This window comes from Suricata suricatta, chromosome 5, assembly GCF_006229205.1.
Source record: "Suricata suricatta isolate VVHF042 chromosome 5, meerkat_22Aug2017_6uvM2_HiC, whole genome shotgun sequence".
NCBI lineage: Eukaryota > Metazoa > Chordata > Mammalia > Carnivora > Herpestidae > Suricata > Suricata suricatta.
The window spans coordinates 96,932,225-96,953,204 of record NC_043704.1 but is presented as its reverse complement, the minus strand read 5'-3'; the positions used below and the strand labels follow the sequence as shown (position 1 = coordinate 96,953,204).

The 20,980-nt window shown below is 38.3% G+C and overlaps 1 protein-coding gene across 1 annotated transcript in view; it reads right to left on the bottom strand.

Moving 5' to 3' along the window:
• The window catches only part of WDR49 (WD repeat domain 49), a 133,211-nt gene continuing 112,231 nt past the window's right edge, over positions 1-20,980 (bottom strand). Inside the window, exons 17-19 of the mRNA XM_029940784.1 lie at positions 20,298-20,407; positions 17,866-18,012; positions 1-167 (exon numbers count right to left, since the gene is read on the bottom strand). Coding sequence (XP_029796644.1) covers positions 49-167; positions 17,866-18,012; positions 20,298-20,407 — 376 coding nt within the window. The 3' untranslated portion in view covers positions 1-48. The remainder of the gene's footprint in view (positions 168-17,865; positions 18,013-20,297; positions 20,408-20,980) is intronic.

Genomic DNA, 20,980 nt, shown 5'->3' with positions numbered 1-20,980 from the left:
TTTATGTGACAATGAAATATTTATTTTTATTTCAATTATAATTGCTTCTTATTTTTTTTTAATCTTCACTTCACTACTTGTTTCTTGATATAATTGCTTGGCTCTTCGTTCACGATCCAGAATTTCTTTGGGGAACAGGTTTTTCTCATCAAATACAGCTTTCAAAGCTACAAAATGATGGAGAAAATGACATGTAAATTATACTTGGAAAGAGACCCAATTAAATAAAATAGTGGGGAGAAAATTCCCATTTCAATTTATCTGAAAATTTGTATGTTTCTAAAATTAAGAGTGTATCTGGAGGAATTTTCTTTGAAATTCTTGCTATTCCTTTGACTTCAATTTAAATTAAAAAGCTAAATTTTAACAAAGTTTGTCCTATTAATGTATTTTTACCATGATAGAGATCTACCACTTCACAGTAGAAGACTAAAGAAGTTTGTGTTTTCCATTTTTGCTTTTTAATCTATTTAACAGCTATCAAAGACTCATAATAAGCCAAGGACAAATTATTCTGTATTGAAATAAGACAATTAAAATAATCAAAACACAGTTTGACTGTCTGCATCACTAAACAATCTCTTCTGCAATCACGTCCTTAGAAGACACTTCGATCTGCAGGGATCTGTGGCTTCCGAAAAAAAGAGCCAAATTATCCCCATGAGTGGCTGTATTATGCATCAGTGAGATGTAGGAGGAAATTGTGCCATGCATTCAAGAAAATCATTTTGGCCTTTTGCTTAATTTTATCATTTCAACAAATGTTTACTGAATGTATATTATGCACAATGTTCTATGCTCGGGCATAAATGAGGCACAAATATGACTAAGTCACAGGCTTTCTTCCAACTGGCAGAAAGTAGGCGCAGTGTCCAAATAACCAAAATACCAAGTATGATAAGATACAGTGCTGAGAAAATAGGAGCAACAGAAATTGTAGTTAAACATAAAAAGAGATTGTAACAATATACAGAGATCAGAGGAGAAGCTTGAAGAATTAGACACTTTCTGTGGTAGATTTTGAAGTCCAGATAGGATTTTAATTGATAAGAAGGACCACAGAAGTGAGGAAGGGTGAGCACGGGGGAAAGGAAATGTCAACTAGAGCAAACAAAGTAAACAAAAGTGTGGAGAACAAGAGCCTGTTACGTAATTCTGAATAATTCAGTACAAAATGACCAAAGTTCAAAATATAGAGAGAATGAGGTTGGAGCAGGACAAAGGAATACTTTAAATGCCAATACCGAGGAATATGAAATACACGACATAAACATTGAACAACTTCACAGTTCACTGCCATCTTTATATACCTGGACTAGGGGGAAAAACACCTCTCCACTTCCCGTATAAACATGACTGTATAAGTCAATATCTTTCCCCATTTTTTTCTTTGATATTATACAAGAATAACAAAAAAAAATGAAAAAATAATTTGGCAAACAAACTACGTGTATGAAACCCAAAGACAGAGGTAACCTGCAGTCTGTAAAATATGAAGAAGGACAGCCAAAGAGCTATTACATGGGATCAGGTGATGATGGCTCTAAACGTGTAAGAAGGCCAGCAGCAACAGCATTTCAGAAAGTTCCAGCAAAAAGACACTGACTAAAGGTGAAGGGCTCACCCTGCAGCACAAATGCTTTATCTTTCATTTATATCTATGGAAGTAAACAGAGGTGAACAAAGCTGGAAGCAAAAGCCCTCCACAACATCTTGTTTGGTTCAGAGAAACAGATGAAGCAGGCTACATGGAGACTCATGCACCTGAGCCACTTTCGGCTAAAAGCAGTTTGCCTTTATCGGTTGTAAAAACTGAAGGCCTCTCCAATCCCATATGACAAACTGTCACCTAGAGACCTACGACAAATTTCAGGTCTAAAAAATCCAACTCATTAAAACTAAATAATTAAGAAAGGAAAATTTTTAAAAAGGCATAGTGTAAATACAAAGGACTATAAGTGAAATTAGAAACAAACATAACAAACTTTAAAAAGGGCAAAAGAAGGGACACCTTGGTGGCTCAGTTGGTTGAGTGTCTGAATTCGACTCTGGTCATGATCTCACAGTTCATGAGTTCAAGGTCCATGTCAGGCTTTGTGCTGACAGCTCAGCTTTGGATTATTGTCTACCTCTCTCTGTCCCTCTCCTGCCTGCACTTTCTCTCTCTCTCTCTCAAAAATAAATAAAAACATTAAAAATATTTTAAAAGAGCAGAAGAATGAATTAATACATGAACTACTACCGGAAATATGGTTGCACTGGCCAGATAAATATTATTTCTGAGGGCTTTGTCACAATTCAATTTTTAAAACTCAAAAAAGCACTTAATTCTGTAAAGAAAAATCACAAAGCAGAAGTGAAAGAGCTCTGGAAATGGAAATGGCACAACAGGAGATGGGGAAAGTAAGCTGGCAGAGCGAAGGAAAAACCTCACAAGCAAGAATAAACTGTGTGGTAACATAATGGGAAACCGAGTCCACAAGGAAGAAAAAACAAATATACTAAGGTGAAAATGAAAAGAAGAGAAATGAGGGAGGAAAGTGACACTGAAAAAAAAAAAAGATCCAACCAACACAATCAGATGAGCCCTTAAGAATGAACATCAAAGTGGAACAAATATTTGAAGGTATTATGAGTAAAGTTTCCCTTAAATTAGAGACAATTGGAAATATACAGGAAGGACATAGTGTGGTAGCAAGAATAACAGAATTAGAAGTCAAACCAAAGCACATCTTAGCCAAATTATTAGACTTTAAAGAGAATCATTTGGGAGCCAGACAAAATGATCAAGTCGCTTAAAAGGAGAGAAACACATATCTTGCATTAGGTATCTTCCTAGCAACGACCGATACCAGAAGACAGTAGAGCAACATCAACAAGAAAATCAAGACAAGAACATGTGAAGTGTGTTCTTCTACTGCATTCAAGGTGTGCCTCAAATCTGAAACTATGTTTCCACATGCAGGGAATTCAGGAACTATTATTTCTAAGAGACCTTCTCGAGAAAACTACTACAAAATAAACTGATGAGTGACCAAAGAAAATTTAGAAAAAGATTTAGTGGTGACCACTGTATTTTTAAATGCAGAAGTGAAATTAAAATAACACAAAGTATAGGATAACAAAATAGACAGTAAATGCCATATGCCAATGTCGAAATGATACAATTAACAGAAACTAGAAGGATTAGGGACAAGAAGCTTCACTCAGGATAAGTCAGCAACAGCTAGGAGACAAAGGACTTAAACCAACAAGTCACGAATAGCAGTATAAGTAAATCTAACAAAACAAGCACAAAGAAAGATCATATTGTTGAATTAAATTAGGTAATAAAAGAGAAAGAGGGGAATGAAGAAACATACTCTTTTAATCATCAGTCGACATGTCCTAGAAAACTGAAGGGCTAGAAGAGTTATATAAACCTATGAGCATAAAGGTACCACTAGAACAAATATATAATATCCCCCAAAATAAAAACAAAGAAAAAATTACAGATCCAGTAAAAACTATAAAACATGTATAGCCAATAAATGACATAAAAGAATGAGAAATACAAAACATATTATGTATATTTTTATATATCTTAATAAATTTAAATGTGCTCATTTTCATGATCAAAAAAATGGATTTTTTTAGTTGGATCAAAAGCAAAAGCCAGCACACATCTAAAATGAAGTGACTCCAAACATTTGAAATAGGATTGGAAAAGTATTCCAGGTAAATCAAAACTCAGAGAAAGCAGAGGTCAAAATCTAAAACCACCAATGCATACAGAAACCCTCAAAGGGAACCCTGAAACTCATATTAGTGGACTCCAGAAATAAGTGATACTGGCAACTGAACAAACCAGTGTCATAGAGGGGAGGGAGAGGTCTCACTGAAAAATTTTGCCTAAGTTCTAATATTTGACTGTGTATATTTTGTTATTTAGCAATAGCATAAAAATGAATAAACCTGGAGCTCCCTCTTAAGCACAGCTACCAATGAGAATATGTTCCATCTGTCTAATGCCAGCAGTCTAAAATATCTGGATTTCTGTACATTAGTGGCTGACTCTGGCCTGTATGTCTGAAGATTATTAGCATTTGAAAATCATGAGACATTTTGACTGCCTTAGAGACCTCCTAAAATCCACTGTGAAAGCCAGAAAGTTCCTTTTGAAATAGAATCTCGCTGTTTTATTGAGATGTGTCTCTCCACTTGATGAGGAATTTTCATCATAATTGACTGGGTTTCAGGACAGTTATACCAATCACTAACGGATAGGGCCTTGAGAGAAAATCTTGCCAAAATTAGTCATTTTTTTTTTAGTTAAAAAACAGATGATAAAAAACTCATATGCAAGGGTGGATCTCTGTTTCCTGGCTTAAAGCTTACAAATTGGGGGGCTTTCTTAAAGAAAAAATATAGAACCATAAATACATAAGTATTCATAAAAGTACCTATTTATTTGGGATGAGAAAATAAATCTCAGCAAACTATTGGAGTTTTATAGAGGAGGGTCCTTTTTTCCTGAGATTTCTTTAGGGAAAGGCCCCGGAAATGCTTACCCGGAAATGATTCCTGCCTGCAAGTGGGTCCTGGAACCGGGAACAATAAAACTTCCAGCAACTACTAATACTCACAAGGGTCTTTGTAGATGAGGCCAATTAACCCTTCTTGGCTTCACCGGCAATCCCTTTTATTTGGCAAAAATGATGTCATTAACCTAACGCCTTCTAAGTGGATAATGGTAATCAATTCATCTTACTAATCAAAATAACAACATCTGATGGGTTAATGGCATAATGTTTTCATATGATGGTATGAGCCGGTCTGCAATGGATTGTGTGATATATCTAGAGACCATTAACCATTTATTGAACCTGTTTAAGATTATAAAAGAACGTCTTTAACCTTGCTGTGATAACTTGTTTTCCTGAAGTATTAACTGGCAAGGCTAAAGCTCCCAGTGATTCAATCAAACATTAATCTAGGTGTTTCTTTGAAGGGATTTTGCAGATATAATTAAAGTCCCTAATCAATGGACTTTAAGTAAAAGGGATTATCCTGGATAATCTGGGTGAGCCAGATTTAATCAGTTGGAAGGCCTTAAAAACAAGGCTGAGGCTCCCCAAAGACGGAAAAAACTCCCACCATTGGACAAGAATTTCTTCATGTGCCCATGGAGTTTCATCCTCTCCTTTCCTGTCTGCCTGTGGTCAACAGCTTTAGCATCTGCCCACGCTGTCCATGATCTTCCCTTTCGGAGTCAGCCCTACTCATTTTGAATTTGCTAAATCCAAATCAGCCCCCACAATCCCATAAACCAATTCCTTCTCATAAATTTCAGTATATGGTCCTGCTGGTTCTGCTTCCCTGAACCCTGACCGATACACTTGCCATAAAGTACACTGTTCGATGTAGGACAATTGTGAAGGGTGACGTGTTTTTGTTGAAACCAACAGGCTGGTTTGTCAAGGTTCTGGTGGTTTATGACCTCCGTCTATTGGGATATTCCATGCTAAGAAGATTTATGTTTATTCAAATATATACCTGACCTTAAAGCACTATCAATATCCCATATGTTATTATATGGGGCCTTAAGTCTTCAACTTCTTACCCTCAACAAATTGTGTAGAATCTTGGAGAGTAGTTTGTTTTGAAGGGTTAGTAACAGTTAATGTGTATTAGCCTCTAAAGGTTTCCCTTCACACTTAAATCCAAATTCCTTGTGGAGGCTACACGGCCCCACATGACCTGATCCCTATCCCTCTTCAATCTCATCTTGGACCAGTCTCCGTTTCTCTCACACTTCCTCAACAACGGTGACTTTCTTTCTGTCCCCAGAACATGTCAGTCTTTTTCCCAACTCAGTAGCTTTACCTTCTGGACACTTTCCTTGGAAAATTCTACCCCTAATATTTAGTGGGAGTACTCTCTTTCAGGATTCAGCTAAAATATCAGAAGGACCTTTGCTGATGCCCTCTAGTCATGTCTTATCACATTATTATGCTTTACTTTCTTTATACTATCTTACCAATATCACTACCCAATCTTATCTTCTTGTATTTATTTATTTATTGTCTGTCTCTCCCCTAGGTGGTAAAGCCAACAAAAGTAAGGAACTTGTCTGCCTTTATACCTCATATACTCATAGCGTATATAGCATATATATATATATATATATATATATATATATATATATAATGAACAAATAAATGAAGATACCTCCAGGAATGCAAAGGGGGTGGGGCTCACTTCTCAAACTTTGGAACTCCTGCATCCTAGAGGCCTGAGAAAGGTGGCTCTCCATGTCACGTAGCCATGTACCCATCCACTTACCACAACACCTGCTCTTAAAAATCAGTATTTAGTGTTATGGGTAACCATTTACACACACCATTTTGTACCTGGGAAAATACAACATTTATACATTCATCCCTTCATTTTATAGGTAGCTGCTCAACAAGGTTTGTTATAATGATACCCAAAAGGTGTTTTAAAAGTAATGAAAATGAAATATGTGGTTGTCATAAAGCTATTAAAGCATTTTCACTAAAATGAAATGATTCAGTGAACTTAATAAAGCCAAGTTAATCTTTTATCATCTGATCCTTCCCTGTCCCCTGATTGGCAACCAACCATAAGACAAACAATAATGGCAAAGCTCACAAAGGCATCCTGGCAAGAAGGGACTTGATGGCAATCTAAATATAGCACTGCAATTACCAGCTGTTGTTTATTGATGAATATACAGTATTCTGAAAACCTTCTAATTCCCATCCTCTGTTCTATTCTAAGTCCTCTAGATAAGTGCTTCTCAAACTGTGATGTGCAGGAGAATCACCTAGAAGTCTTGTTAAAATGCAGATTCTGATTCAACAGAGCTGAGCTGGGGCCTGTGATGCTACCTTTCTAGCATGATTCCAGGTGGTGCCCTTGGTACTAGCCACTGACCAACTTTCTAACTCCTGAATCCAGATCAGTATAGCTAAGCTGTTATTCAATTTCAGACATCATTGAATAACAATCTGGTAGCAAAGCAAAAGGTTGTTGGCAAGGTGGTGAGGATTGGTCAAAATGCTTTAACAGTTTTCCTATAATTCTTAAATGATTGTGATTTTCAGAACCTGCTGAGCTATTTTTTTTTAAGACTCAATTTTATTTTTTAATTTCAGATTTTAATTTATTTGAATTTTAATTTACACAGGGATAAAGACTCAATTTTTAAGAGCAGTTTTAGGTTTAAAACAAAATTGAGAAGAAGGTACAAAGATTTCCCATAATCCCCTGCTCATATACATGAATAACCTCCCCCTCTATCAACATCACTCACCAGAATGGTACATTTTCTCCCAAGGATGGATCCATATTGGTTCATCATAATCACCCAAAGTACATAGTTTATTTAAGGGTTCACTACTGGTGGTGCACATTTTATAGGTTTGGAAAAAAGAGTAATGACCTATATTTTTCACTGTAATGTCATACAGAGTATTCTCACTACCCTAGAAAATCCTCTGTTTTTATTCATCTCATCTACCCTTCTCTGGCAACCACTCATCTTTTTACCATAGTTTTGCCTTTTCCAGAATGCCATGTAGTTGCAATCATCTGCATGTACCTTTTCAGATTGGCTGCTTTCACTTAGTAACATTCATTTAAGATTCCTCCTTATCTTTTCATGGCTTAATAGCTCATTCGTTTTTAGTGCTGAATAATAATTGATCATCTGAACATATCACAATTTATTTATACATTCACTTGTTGAAAAACATCTTAGTTGCTTCCAAGTTTGGGCAACTGTGAATAAAGTTGCTTTAAACACCCATGGGTAGGCTTTTGTGCATATATGAGTTTTCAACTCCTTTGGTAAAAGACCAAAGAGTATGGGTTGTTGGATTATAGCATAAGCGTATGCTTCCTTTGGTAAAAATCTGCCAATTGTCTTCCAGAGCTGTTGTACCATTTTGCATTCCCACCAGCAATGAATGAAGCTTCCTGTGGGTCCATGTCTTTGTCAGCATTTGGTGTTGTCAGTGTTCTAGATTTGGGCCATTCTAATAGGTGAGCAGTGATATCTCATTGTTATTTTACTTTGTCTTCCCCTGATGATATATGTGCAGCATCTGTTAAACCTTTTAAAATATGTTTTTCACATATTAATGATGTCTGTCCTATAGGACCCAAATTTTTGGGTGTGTGTGTGTGTGTGTGTGTGTGTTTGACTTTCAAGATGTTTAGTGCTATCATATAAATAAAGATAAAAAGTGATAGGAAGGAATTCCATTTCTAAGTTGTTTTGTGCCCATTCTTTAGTTATTTAAAATGTCCTGAAGTGCATCATACGTAATGGTCTCTTCATTTCTTAAAGTGAATATATCTATACATACTTTCTTTTTATATTTTAATTATTTGTTCCACTGAGAACTTTTCCACAATATCAGTGATTTTCTTTCTTTATTGGTACTAGACTTAAGACTATATGGGGTGCTTGGGTGACTCAGTCGGTAAAGCATCCCACTTCAGCTCAGGTCATGATCTCACAGTTTGTGAGTCTGAGCCCTGTGTCAGGCTCTGGGCTGACAGCTCAGAGCATGGAGCCTGCTTCAGATTCTGTGCCTCCCTCTCTCTCTGTCCCTACCCTTCTCGTGCTCTCTCTCTCTCTCTCTGAAAAATAAACAAACATTAAAAACTAAAAAAGAGTATATTCTAAAGCAACCATAAGTAAATTAGATTTTACTAAGAGCCTATGTATGTATTTTCACTGTGTAGTTTACGAACTATGCAGAGAATTTTGTGTTGTAATGGAAAACCATGCATTGCCTCTACTACATTCTTCTGAGCTGTCCGAGTCTGGCTGCTGAGTTCACCGTTGTTGAGCTATTTTGCCCCTCTTTGTAAATTGCAGGTTACCCTGCCAATGGATACACAAACTCTGTCTCATCTGGGAGAGGTTTTGTTTTGGTTTTGGTTTTGTTTTTTGGTTCATGTTTATTTGTTTATTTTGAGACAGAGAGATAGAGATCATGCAACAGCATGCATGCACACAAGCAGAAGGGAGTAGAGAGAGAAGGTGAGAGAGAATCCCAAGCAGGCTCCACACTGTCAGCACAGAGCCTGATGCACAATTGTGAGATCATGACCTGAGCCAGAATCAAGAGCTTGGATGGTTAACTGACTGAGCCCCCCAGGCGCCCTCTCTGGTAGAGTTTTAAATGACATGCTCCCCTGCTTCACAAATGCCAGTTTTGGAATCTACCTGGAGATTGGACTGCAGACTGTTAACATGCACAAATTGAAGGTTCTTACAGCTTTTCAAATCTTCCAGTTCCATTCAGTATCTGACTACAATACTCCAAATGAACTTTCCCCATTCTTCTCACACCTGACTAAAACTGAGAACTAAAACCTGGCAGCCCAAATCCCTATCTAGACTCTACGCTGTGGGCAGCTGTGCTGTTCTCTCAGCACCTCTAGGATCCAGAACAACTGACCTTTGTCACCAGCTCACAACATATGGTTCAACTGGTTTTGCAGGAGTAACACCAATAAGAATCCCTGAGAGACCACTTCTGAGACCCTGCTTTGTCACCCTCAGAGGCTTATGGTCGCCTCTGGGCTGTTTCATGATGAGAGATATTCCTTCCTCTTGAATAAAATATTGTCAAATATTGAACTTTACCTGATCCCTGTACTCCTGCAAGGCAGAGACAGTTAAGAAATTCCTCTACTATTTTGTGTTTGGGAGACAAATTTAACAGCAAAGGAGGACTTTGGTCTCCTGCTGTGAGATAAGGCTCTCTGTGTCCTTCTCCAGAAGTCTAGTGAGACATGGATTCACAAACCTGCCTCCCTACCAGCTCAGCCCCCCTTCCTTTCCTTTGAGACATTCCTCTTTAACGAACTTTCTCCCTATGCAATAGCCTGCAATAAAGTCATCTCTTTAATGGTCCTGTTCATTTTGTCTTTGCCAAAACAACAACACCAGCGAGAACAAAACAATTCAGCTGAGATCATCAATGAAGCATCTTCTCTACAGTGGACATTTTAAAAATTTTATAGATACAGTGTGAATGGGTTCTAGGGAATTTATTGGAGAAATCTGAGCTGGAGACATTTCCAAGTCATTTCTAGGTTTTTGAATAAGGCATATCAAAGAGGGGTCCCAAGCTGTTAGAGAACCCACAGGAAAGAACTTGGAAGCCAAAGAGAGAGTATGAAAGATGTTTCAACTTGAAAGGGAAAGAAAGAGAATACAGCAGAACAGTAAAAACCCAGTAGGTAAGACTAAAAAGTCACCAGGAGATTATGAAGTGTTGGAAAACTGTCCCTAGTTCCAAAGTGGTATTTTAGAATATTGATAGTAAGTCTGGCAAAATGCCCCTCATCATACAATTGCCAAATAACCTTCCACACACTGTAATTACGAGATGGCAGGAGTGTGTGTAAAATGCAGCACAGAGATTTAAGGCAGACTGTTGTAATGAAATTGTGGTTTGAGATTTTTTTTAAGTGCTGTTTTATTGTAACAATTTTTTAAAAATTCAGCAACATCCTCCTGAAAAGGAGAAGAACAATTTTAAATGAAAGAGATAAAAATAGGTACTCTTAGAGTAAAGTGGTTGATTTTAGAAATCAGCATTAAGAATAGGCTGCCTAGGCAATACGATTTGAATGCCTTGTGAGCAAGGAAGATGACACCTAGGAATATTAACAACATGAACAACTAAATAACACGGACACTTCTCATGTAGGGCCCAGAGAGTCTATACCACAGATTCCTCCTACAGAAAATAGGGACTTAGTTGGAGTGCCTGCGTGGCTCAGTCAGTTAAGTGTTCAGCTCAGGTCATGATCTTGCGGTTCATGAATTCAAGCCCCACATCAGTCTCTGTGCTGACAGCTCAGAGCCTGGAGCCTGCTTCACATGCTGTGTCTCCCTCTCTCTCTCCCCTTCCCCTGCTCACACCCTGTCACTCTCAAAAATAAATAAAACATTAAAAAAAAGAGCTTTCTCCTTTAAAAAAAGAAAAAAAAGGGGGGGCTTAGAGATGCTCTGTGCAATAACAATGGAATAATAACAATACAATATTAGCAATAAAGAAAATGTATCAAATTCTCATTAGGTGTCAGGCCCTATGCTAAGGGCTTCCCCTGAATTATTTCACTTCATGTTTCAGCAACATTATGAGGACAGTAACTAACATGATGCCCATTTTTATTTGAATACACTAATGCACAGAGAGTTTAATTGATCTGTTCAAAGTCATATAGTTAGCTAGAGGTAGAATCTTGGTTTGATGCCAAATATATGCTTGAAATTTTGCCTTTATACCATTATTGCTTTGGGTTTCCCAAGTTGTATTCCCTTTATAAATGGAAATTCTCCCAAAAGACAACCATAGCCATTAACACCTTATAACTTCACAGGAATAATGACTGCAATTTCAAAAGACAAAAAATAATATGAAGGACCAGGAGTGGGGGAGAAAGCACAAAAATAGAGGTAAGATGATAATATGCCAATTATAAATGTATTGGCCCTCAGCTCCAAATCCAGTCTTCACTGCTTGCTTTGTGACAATGGACTGGAGTCCCATAAATATTTATTTTGTCATCTGGTGTGAGGTTGCACCCCCCACGAGGTGACACTGACGGGACACTGGAGAAGTGGATTTCTCTTCCATGTGGGTGCTCCTGTCACCATACTCCTGCAGGGCACTTCCTCCAGCACTAAACTCCTATTGTACCCCATAGCACCCTCTAGTACCAAGCCCCACAGTGGCTTTTCCAGCTCCAGACTCCTATGATGCAGACATGGCCTCTCCAGAGCCCAGAACCAGCAGCTTTCCCTGTTATCTGAGAAGAGCGCCGCCCATGTGGCACCACCCGGTGAATGGCTTTCCGTAACACCTCGAGAGGTGAGCAGAGAGAGGTCCGCCACTGTGACTCCTCCCTGTGAACAGCCTCCCCTACACTCTTTTGGTGGCTTTGCAGTGAGTTCTGAGATGCAGTACCTCCCTGTGGATGGTTTCTCATGGCCGCCCTGGGAGATTTTTGCCGTGTTCTACCTGCCATCCAGTGACACGGATAAGCCTTCTCGAACAAGGTCTAGGTATCAGCCCTAGCTTGGATGGGCAACTTCCTTGGTCTACCTCAGGCTTGAGGGTGGAGTGGCTTTAAATCTGCTATCCCTGAGTTCTTTAGAGTTCTCTTTACTTCCTACTAGCCCGTTTTCTATAATACCCATGATCATATCTAAAATCAGAAAAAGACCATGAACTTAAAAATAAAAGGAACTCTGAAACATGCCTGCACTTGCTTTCAGTTACCTCTCTGCCTTTCTCTCCTATTACAGTCAGTTTCTTGGAAACATGTTAGCTTTTCTTGGTTGATGTCTCCAGCCACATCTATCACAACATATTTTGAAAAATAACCCTAAACCATCTTCTCCTGTATTTCCTCTCTCAATAATATTCTCTCTCTCTTTCGCTCTGTTTTTGGACATAGTTATCAAAGCTAGAATCCTGATAGTCATTCATGTTCTCACATATCATCATTGAACCATCAAATTCAACCTCCTTAGCATTTCTCAAATTAGTTCCTTCCTTTCTGGGATCTCCTTAGCTTCAAAATAACAACAGATACCATTGAATGAATGCAGAGTATGTACTAGTCATTGTGCTGAGGTTAGCCAACACAACTTCAAAATCAGGTATGAGTAGCCCCATTTCATATATGTGAAAACCGAGACTCTGTGTAATTTATCCAGATACAAACAACTAGTAGAAGTCAAAGCGAAGATTCAAGCTGGTTACAAATTGCAAGCTCCCCTTACTATAATATGCTGCCTTCAGTCTAGCCCCATTGTAATGCTTCTACTATAGTTTCCAGAAAGCTTTCTAATGTGTACCTGGTCATGTCACTTTCCTCTCTTAAACATTTCAACAGAAACTTTTTTCTGAACAGGTTTAATAGCCAGTGGTAGGTCATCCTTTTCATTGAACCAGATAGAACAACAAAAACAGGTAAATTATAGAAGTAATATTTTTAAAGCTATCAGAGGGTGGTGGAAGCAAAGATTATCAAATTTAAATTCCAGAGGTGGTAGAATCCTTCTTCAATGGGCTAAGATTGCCAAATATTTTCTTCTCTCTGAGGGCTTATCACATCTGGGCATTATTAAGAAACAGGATTGCTATAGACAAAGGGATTTTTCTAAGGGAAAGTAAAATCAGAAGAGTTTTGATGACAACGTGTGTTAAGGTTTGATATACTGGAATCTAAGGAAATTCCATAACTATGGTCAGTGTTCCCCATAGGCTATTTTCTGAGTGCTGGGGTGATGGAGACTGTGGATTGGACTGGAGAGGAGAGTAACATGTCTCGTAATCCTGCAGTACTTAGGAGACAATATGTCAAGGAGATGCTTAAAACAGACAGACACTTGAAACAGAAGTAGACTAAGTCTACTGTAACCAAGTACTGACCGAGCTCAATTCCTAACTGAGTCACCGTGATGTACCCTTCATGTTCTCTGCCCAATTAAGGAAAAGGTCAACAATCTCTGGGCGAAAATAATACTAACTTCAGCATCTATAGATATTTTATACATAATTCCTGTCTTACAATTAATAGATGGCACAAAAATTACTAGACTTGCAAAGAAGAAGGGAAATGTGACCAATAACCCAGAGGAAAAAAAAGACATTAGAAGCAGACCCTAAGATCATCCAGATATTGAGGTTATCAGGCTCGGTGTTTAAAATTACTATTATAAATATGTTAAAGAAAAAGAGATAAAATTTGGAAAAATTGATGAAAACATGAATAATTTCAATTGAGAATTTGAATCTATATAAAAGATATTCAAATGCCATTTTAGAACTAAAATACACACACACACACACACACACACACACACACACACACATATATATGTAAAATCTGAAATTGGGAACTGACCACGAATTTAAGAGCAGACTGGCAAAAGACAGGGTTAGAGAATCTAAAGACAAGTCAATATAAAGTACCCAAAATAAAGCCCAGAGAGGAAAATCAAATGGAAAGAAAAGAAGATGTAAGAAACATTTATGATATAAGGAATATCTAACATGTGCAGAAATGCAATCCCAGAAGAGTAAGAATTAGAAAGAAATAATAGTCAAAAAATAATGGCCATGAATTGTCCAAACTTGAAAAAAGGTTTATTCAAGAATTCCTATCAACACCAAGCAATATAGTGAGAAAAGCATATTTATATTCATCATGATAAAACTGCTGAAAACTAAGGATAAAGAGAACAATCCTTAAAGAAGCCAGGTTAAAAAATAGATATTACAGTCAGAGAAGCCACAATCATATTAGAAACTGAATTTTAATCAAGAATTATGGGAGCAAGGAAACAATGGGACAGTATCTTTAAAGAGCTGCAAGGAAGGAAAAAAATCACTGGTATTTAGAGTTTTAAACCCAGTGAAAATATCCTTCCAAAGTCAAAATAAAATAAATGCATTTTTCAGACACATAAAATGACTCTCCAGCAGACCCACATTATAAGGAACACTGCAGGACATTCTTCAGATTGAAGAAAAATAATTTCAGGTGGAAGCCTACTATCACAGGGAATAAAGGACACAGAAAAAAGTAGTGCAATTTCCTGAGTAATCACTAAAAGAATAATACAAAGAGATATAAAAACAGAAGAATTGAACAGTAGAGACAAAATGGCATAATTCAAAATACTTGATTGAAACATCCCAATGGGTCCTCATTTCTGGCAAAATAAATGCCAAGGTCTTTAGCACCATACACTAGGCACTCCAATCTGGCCCGCATTTACCCATCTAGTCTTAATTCCTGTCATGACCCTTCTAGAACCCAGCCATTTGGGACTATTTGTAGCTCCCTCACCATACAATGTTACTCACACCATCTTACATTCCCATATGCTGCTCCTCTGCCAGAAATATCATCTCCTTTTTTTCCCTACCTGACTAATAGCAACTTGGCTTTTAGGATATAGCTCGACATAATCAGGTTTTGCAAAACAACAACAGCAGCAGCAACAACAACAACAACCATCTATGAATCTCCATATGGTCTCACAGTGGCCAGTGTATATTTCTGTCATAGTCCTTGGTGTAAAATGTAATTATTTGTTTCCTTCTCTATTTTGCCAACTAGTCTTCAAGATCATTGAAGGCTGGGCCTCTACAGATTGACTCTGTCTCCAGCCTCTAGCACAGGGGCCAGCACAGAGAAGGCTTTCATATCTACCTCAGAATAAGCTAAACACATAAATGAGCAAACATTATCTCCATATCTGCCATTGAAGACTCTATAATATTACATAAAGCATTTTACAATTCTCCATCATCCTTTATTTCTAAATAGCACACCAGTAGCTCAAACTCAACACATTTTTCTAATGTTTATTTATTTTTGAGAGAGACAGAGCATGAGTTGGGGGGCAGCCAAGAGAGAGAGGGAGACACAGACTCTGAAGCAGGTTCCAGCCTCTGAGCTGTCAGCACAGAGCCCAACATGGGGCTCAAACCCACAAACCGTAAGATCATCACTTTGGCCCAAGTCAGATGCTTAACTGACTAAGCCACCCAGACACTCCTTGAACTCAACACATTCTAAACTCAACCCTACTCATGTATGTCAAACTCAGCGTATGGCTATCTGAAGTCACCCAATGCAGCCAACCTGAAATCATGTGGACTTCTGCCCTACTTCACCCCTGATGAATTTCCTTACATTATTTCCTTGATCTTTACTTGCCCCTCTCCTCCTTCACCCTTTGGACTTGCTCATCCTAAATCCGAGCTCAAATGTGACCACCACTCTGCATTCCTTCCTATGCCTCAGCCACAGATAATCTGGCTTCACCCTCGGTGCTTCCACAGGACATGGAGTCATGTGTCGTGCATTCTGTTGTCCTCAAAGTCTGCGTCTTTAGTCTCTCCCTTTAGTTGATGGAACTTAAAACAAAATGAAACAAAAACAGAACTATTTTCACTCACAGAGAAGGCAAGTAAGTGCAAATACTGAAAAGAGAGCAAAGGATGGAAAGCTGAAGAATACAGTAAAAAAAAAAGGGGGGGGGGATGAAAAGATCTTTAGAAAAACTGAGTGAGATTGCAGGGGAAAAAATTATGCTGTGAAATCCAGGAGAAAAAAATTTTCTTTGAAAATGTATCAGAGTATTTCAGGCAGGTCCGGCCAGCCATCTATCCCCCTGCTCCCCACACTACATCCACCTGCCCAGTGGAGAATTCTCCCTGCTGCAGACCATGCAAGGTTCCTCACGAGAGCAGGAGCTCACCCCGCTGAGGAGAGGTGCCGGCTACCCTCACTGCTGCCCCCTCCCACTCTCTTGCCCCCCAGCATCTGCACGCTCCCGGTCTTCTATTTCCCTTGCCTCAAGCCTGAGTCCTTGCTCTGTCTTGGCTTCTTCCTGTGTGCATGTTCTATGTCTCTACTGTCTATACACTTTGTCCTGGCTCTGGGGATCTTTTCTTACTGTCTGTTCCCCAGATTCTCGTCTGTCTGTGACTCAGAAGAGTAAGATAAGTGCTCCCCATATTTATTCTTAAAAGATGAATCATCCTGGGGGGAGGGGGAAGTAGGATGATAGATTAAAAGTCCCAACAAATGCACAAATGGCTATTTAGAGCCCTCAAGTTTATGGATTCATGGTTTTAAAAGAAATGAGCAGAAACCATTAGATGACCCTCATGAGACCAAATAAGTGATTATAAGTTTAGAAAAGAAAAACTCTGAGTAAAGGCAAAGGAAGCTGATAATAATTAGCCTGGAAACCATGGCAATGAGGAATGACAGCTGTCCCTTGCTTCCAGGTAGAATTAAAAAAAAAAATTATTGACCAGCTGCTCGCCTTTTCCACACGGAACCAAGAGGGGATAGAAGCTTAAACTTCCTCCAGCATGGACATAACAAACAAACAAACAAACTCCTCCCTCCTACAAGGGTTATTATTTCTCAGGGATGATGCTGAACTCTCATTTCAGAAGATTGGAAAAGTTTAGAGACCACAGATCTCAGATGGTTCGAGGACAGTTCTAATCTTTTGACTGTGACAAATTGGAAATGTGCACTTTTCATTCATTATTTTAAATGAGCTCCCTGCAGGGCCCATATGCTTTCTGAGTGCCTCACTGAGATTCAGGTTGTGTGCAGGCTTTGCTCCCGTAGGGCCCCTCTGTGTGGGGAGGATTTCTGTACCGAAACCGTTCTTCAAATCCTTAGGAGCTCGGAAGCCTGTAACAGTCTGAAAAACAGAGGCTTCTTTTGCACATCTTGTTTCTGAATCGCCGGAGATTACTCACTTATATTTTCTAGCTGAGCCTTCTTGTCCTCTCATGATATAGATTAGCCCAACAGTGCATCTGGAAGTCTAGAAGACAATGCACTTTAAGTAGCCTCTATTTATAGTGTTCCACATGCAGAGAACAAAACCAGATTGTCAGAGACTGGGTTCGAAAGCGGCCTTAGGATCTCTCTCTCTCTCTCTCTCTCTCTCTCTCTCTCTCTCTCTCTCTCTGGTATCAGTTTTGAAAATGAAGATTATTTGGGGGAAGGGGGTTCTCATCCGTGGCAGACTCATAATGCATATTCATGGCATACTGACTTCAGAAAACTGACAAAATAAAAATACTCTTTTTATGTATTCCAGTTTGTTGGCTGCCCTTTTCGAGAGCACAGATCAGCCGCTGAGCTATAAATCTTAGCAGTCAGATCACGCTTCCTTTCGCTGCGACCTACGAGGCAAACACCGTACTTCCAGGCTTTCCTACTTTGTTTTCTGAAGTGGTTGAGTTGAATGGAGGGATGCGGTAGCTGAAGACTTACTTGCAGAGAGCAACGGGGGCTCTGGGACTTGGAAACTCTCCTCCTTCGGCTCTTCCCTGAAGTATTTCTCCGGGTCCCGAAGAAAAGCTGGTTTCTTCACTTCAGGCAGATCTTGGAGGGCTCCGATGCTTAATGACCTAAATGCACCTTGACAACAGTGGGTTTTAGGGGAGGGCAGGAAAAAAAGTACAGTGTCATTAATTCCGCAGAAGGAGCTAGCACATTTCCAAGTTAACTTTTTAAAATGTAACCTTCCTGTTACTCAGCTGGTACAGCTGCAGTGATCAGCAATCCCTCTAAACACAGCTGTTTGTGATAAATCCACGGTCCTTTTATTCAAAGGGACCAAAAAGAACTCGAGGCTTCCCTTTCATTTATTTTTTTTTTTAATTTGGACTCTTGCTATTTTCCCTTGAAAATGTGTATTCTGTCATTTTGGAAAAGCTCCAGTTTCTCTTTTATCTGCCAGAAAACTGCATCTTTTGCGAGATGGAATCTTGTTCTTGGCATTTAACAACATATCTAAAATTCTGAATTTGCAGGTACTTTTTAATTTCGCTAACCCGTAAACCAGAGCTGTGCCTTTGTATTTAAGATGTGCACAATGAGACGATGAAAAAGAAAGCTCTTTTATTTGTGTGCATAAAGCAAAGTCTTGGACAATGGGAGAAAGCTTTCTTTTTGCTTCATGGGATAAATGGAAAGTGCTTCGCTCGAGATGTGATTTTGTGTTTGTTTGGTTGTTAGCAGTGCAGAGGTAGGAACTATGCTTTTGTTGTGGTGGTTCAGCACCTAAGAAAAGTGAACTAATACATTTTCAGCACTGTCTTTGGGACAAGTCACGTGCTTTGTCAATGGTTCTCAAATTTTACCAGGCATCACAATCACCTGGACGGCTTGTTAAAACATAAGCCACTAGGGGCACTTGGGTGGCTCAGTAGGTTAAGCATCCAACTTGATTTTAGCTCCGGTCATGACCTCAGAGTTTGTGGATTCAGCCCTGCCATCAGGCTCCATGCTGATCTCTCTCTGTCTCTACCGCACTCATGCTCTCTCTCTCTCTCAAAATAAATAAATAAATTGTTTTAAAAAGTTTAAAAACATAAGCTGGTATATATCACTCCTATTTCTGATTTACTAGGGTAGGGGTCGGACCCCAGAATGTACATTGTAAGTTTGAGGTGGTGCTCGTGCTGCTGGACATGGAACAGACTTTTAGAATCATATGTTATGTCAAACCAAAGGAGAAACCTTCATGATATGTAAAGTATCATTTCACCCTTCTGACAGATGAGGAAACTGTAGCCTGAGAAGCTTTAATAACTTTCCTGGAATTTATAGCTGGTAAATGGCAGACCTTCGACTTAAGCTCAAGTATGTTCTACTCCAAAGGTCATGCTCCAAGGTATAATAGCAATAATAATAATAAGAGTAACATTAGTAATACAATTGTATAAAGTTTCTATAATATGCCAGGTCCTGTTGTATGTATAATAAGCTTTACACATATTATCTCAGGTAATCCTGACAAAAAGCCTGTGGAGTAGATTTTTTTATAAATGTGCATTTAATATTAAATAACAATGTACATTTTGGCAACAAAACTTTAGTAGGAATTCTAAAATTAACGTATTCACTCAAAGTACAGCTACCCATTAGACATAAGTTGAAACAAGATTTGTAGTGAAATAATTTCATATAATGGAGCTTTATGAAATTATTCTCATTACACTTCTAAATAATATCCTTCAGTATGATAACAACTCTTTTGTTTCAATTACATTTAAACAAATTTTTTTAATGTTTATTTATTTTTTGAGAGTTGGAGAGAGACAGAATGTAAGAGGGGGAGGAGCAGAGACAGAGAGAGACACAGAATCAGAAGACAGACTCAGGTTCTGAGCTGTCAGCACAGAGCCCAACGCGGGCCTTGAACCCACAAACTGTGAGATTATGACCTGAGCCAAAATCAGACGCTTAACTGACTGAGCCACCCAGGTGCCCCTCAATTAATTTTTAAATAATTCTTTTTCTGGCAAACCCAAACTAAACTAATATTGCTCTGTATTGCTTTGGGCTTCCTGGGGGAAAATAGTTTTTATTCATTTTTATCTCTTAAATACTTAGGGGAAAAGAATTAACATTCTGTGCCAACTGTATTTTGGATACTACAGTGGGCACTTTGTGTGTGTTTTCTGGCTTAGATCTTACATTTCAGCCATTTGTATGCTGTGCAGCCTTAGGCACGTCACGGTCTCTCTGATGTCTCTGAGCCTCACTCTTCTCCATTGTGAAAAAGAGATCACAGGACTTTACCTTCACATTTCTTAAGAAACACCAGCATTCCTGGCACATAGAGTAGCTATTTATTGTATTCATACTAATCTATAAAATAATAACACTATAAAAATATGTCAACAATGATTACTTACTGGATGATTTTTGTATAACTTCACTATTGTAAAAGTTATGTGCTTTTTTCTTCAAGATATTTCTTTCCTTATATTTTATACCTAAATTTATGACTTCTGATGGTCTGACACTGGAAGAAAATAATACATGATGAAATAAAATATCAACCACAAAGGATGAATAGGCACTTTCAGTCTTTAAATACATTCCTTACTTCGACAAAAAAAAAAATCTCTATACTGTGGACTTAAAACCTGATGTTAGTTTACACTAATCAAGCCGTATCTTTGGATAGAACGTCTGGTAGCCAGGTGATGATGTAAAAGGGTAAGAGCTAGAGAGGCCAAGAGGCTAGTTAAGCAAAGATTTCCATAGCAACTGGAAGGTCAGAGGAAAAAAATACAATCCAGAAGAAAATTTCACAAAAAAACACACTATTCTTGCCCTGTGTATAAACTATATTGGCTAATGGGTAGTATGTTTCAAAAACTTATTCAATGTGAAGCCTGAATCTTCACTTATGATATCCAAAATGCAAAAACAGTTCAGTATTTTTGAGGCTTGTCATATGAATCCATAGGAAAAGTTTAGATTAGCTTGACTGCACGGAAAAGTTTTTCTCAGTAAAACATAGGGAATGTAATCATTATATACTTGTCCATAACTCCTGTCAGAAAACAGGAAACAGTCTCAAATATAGTTA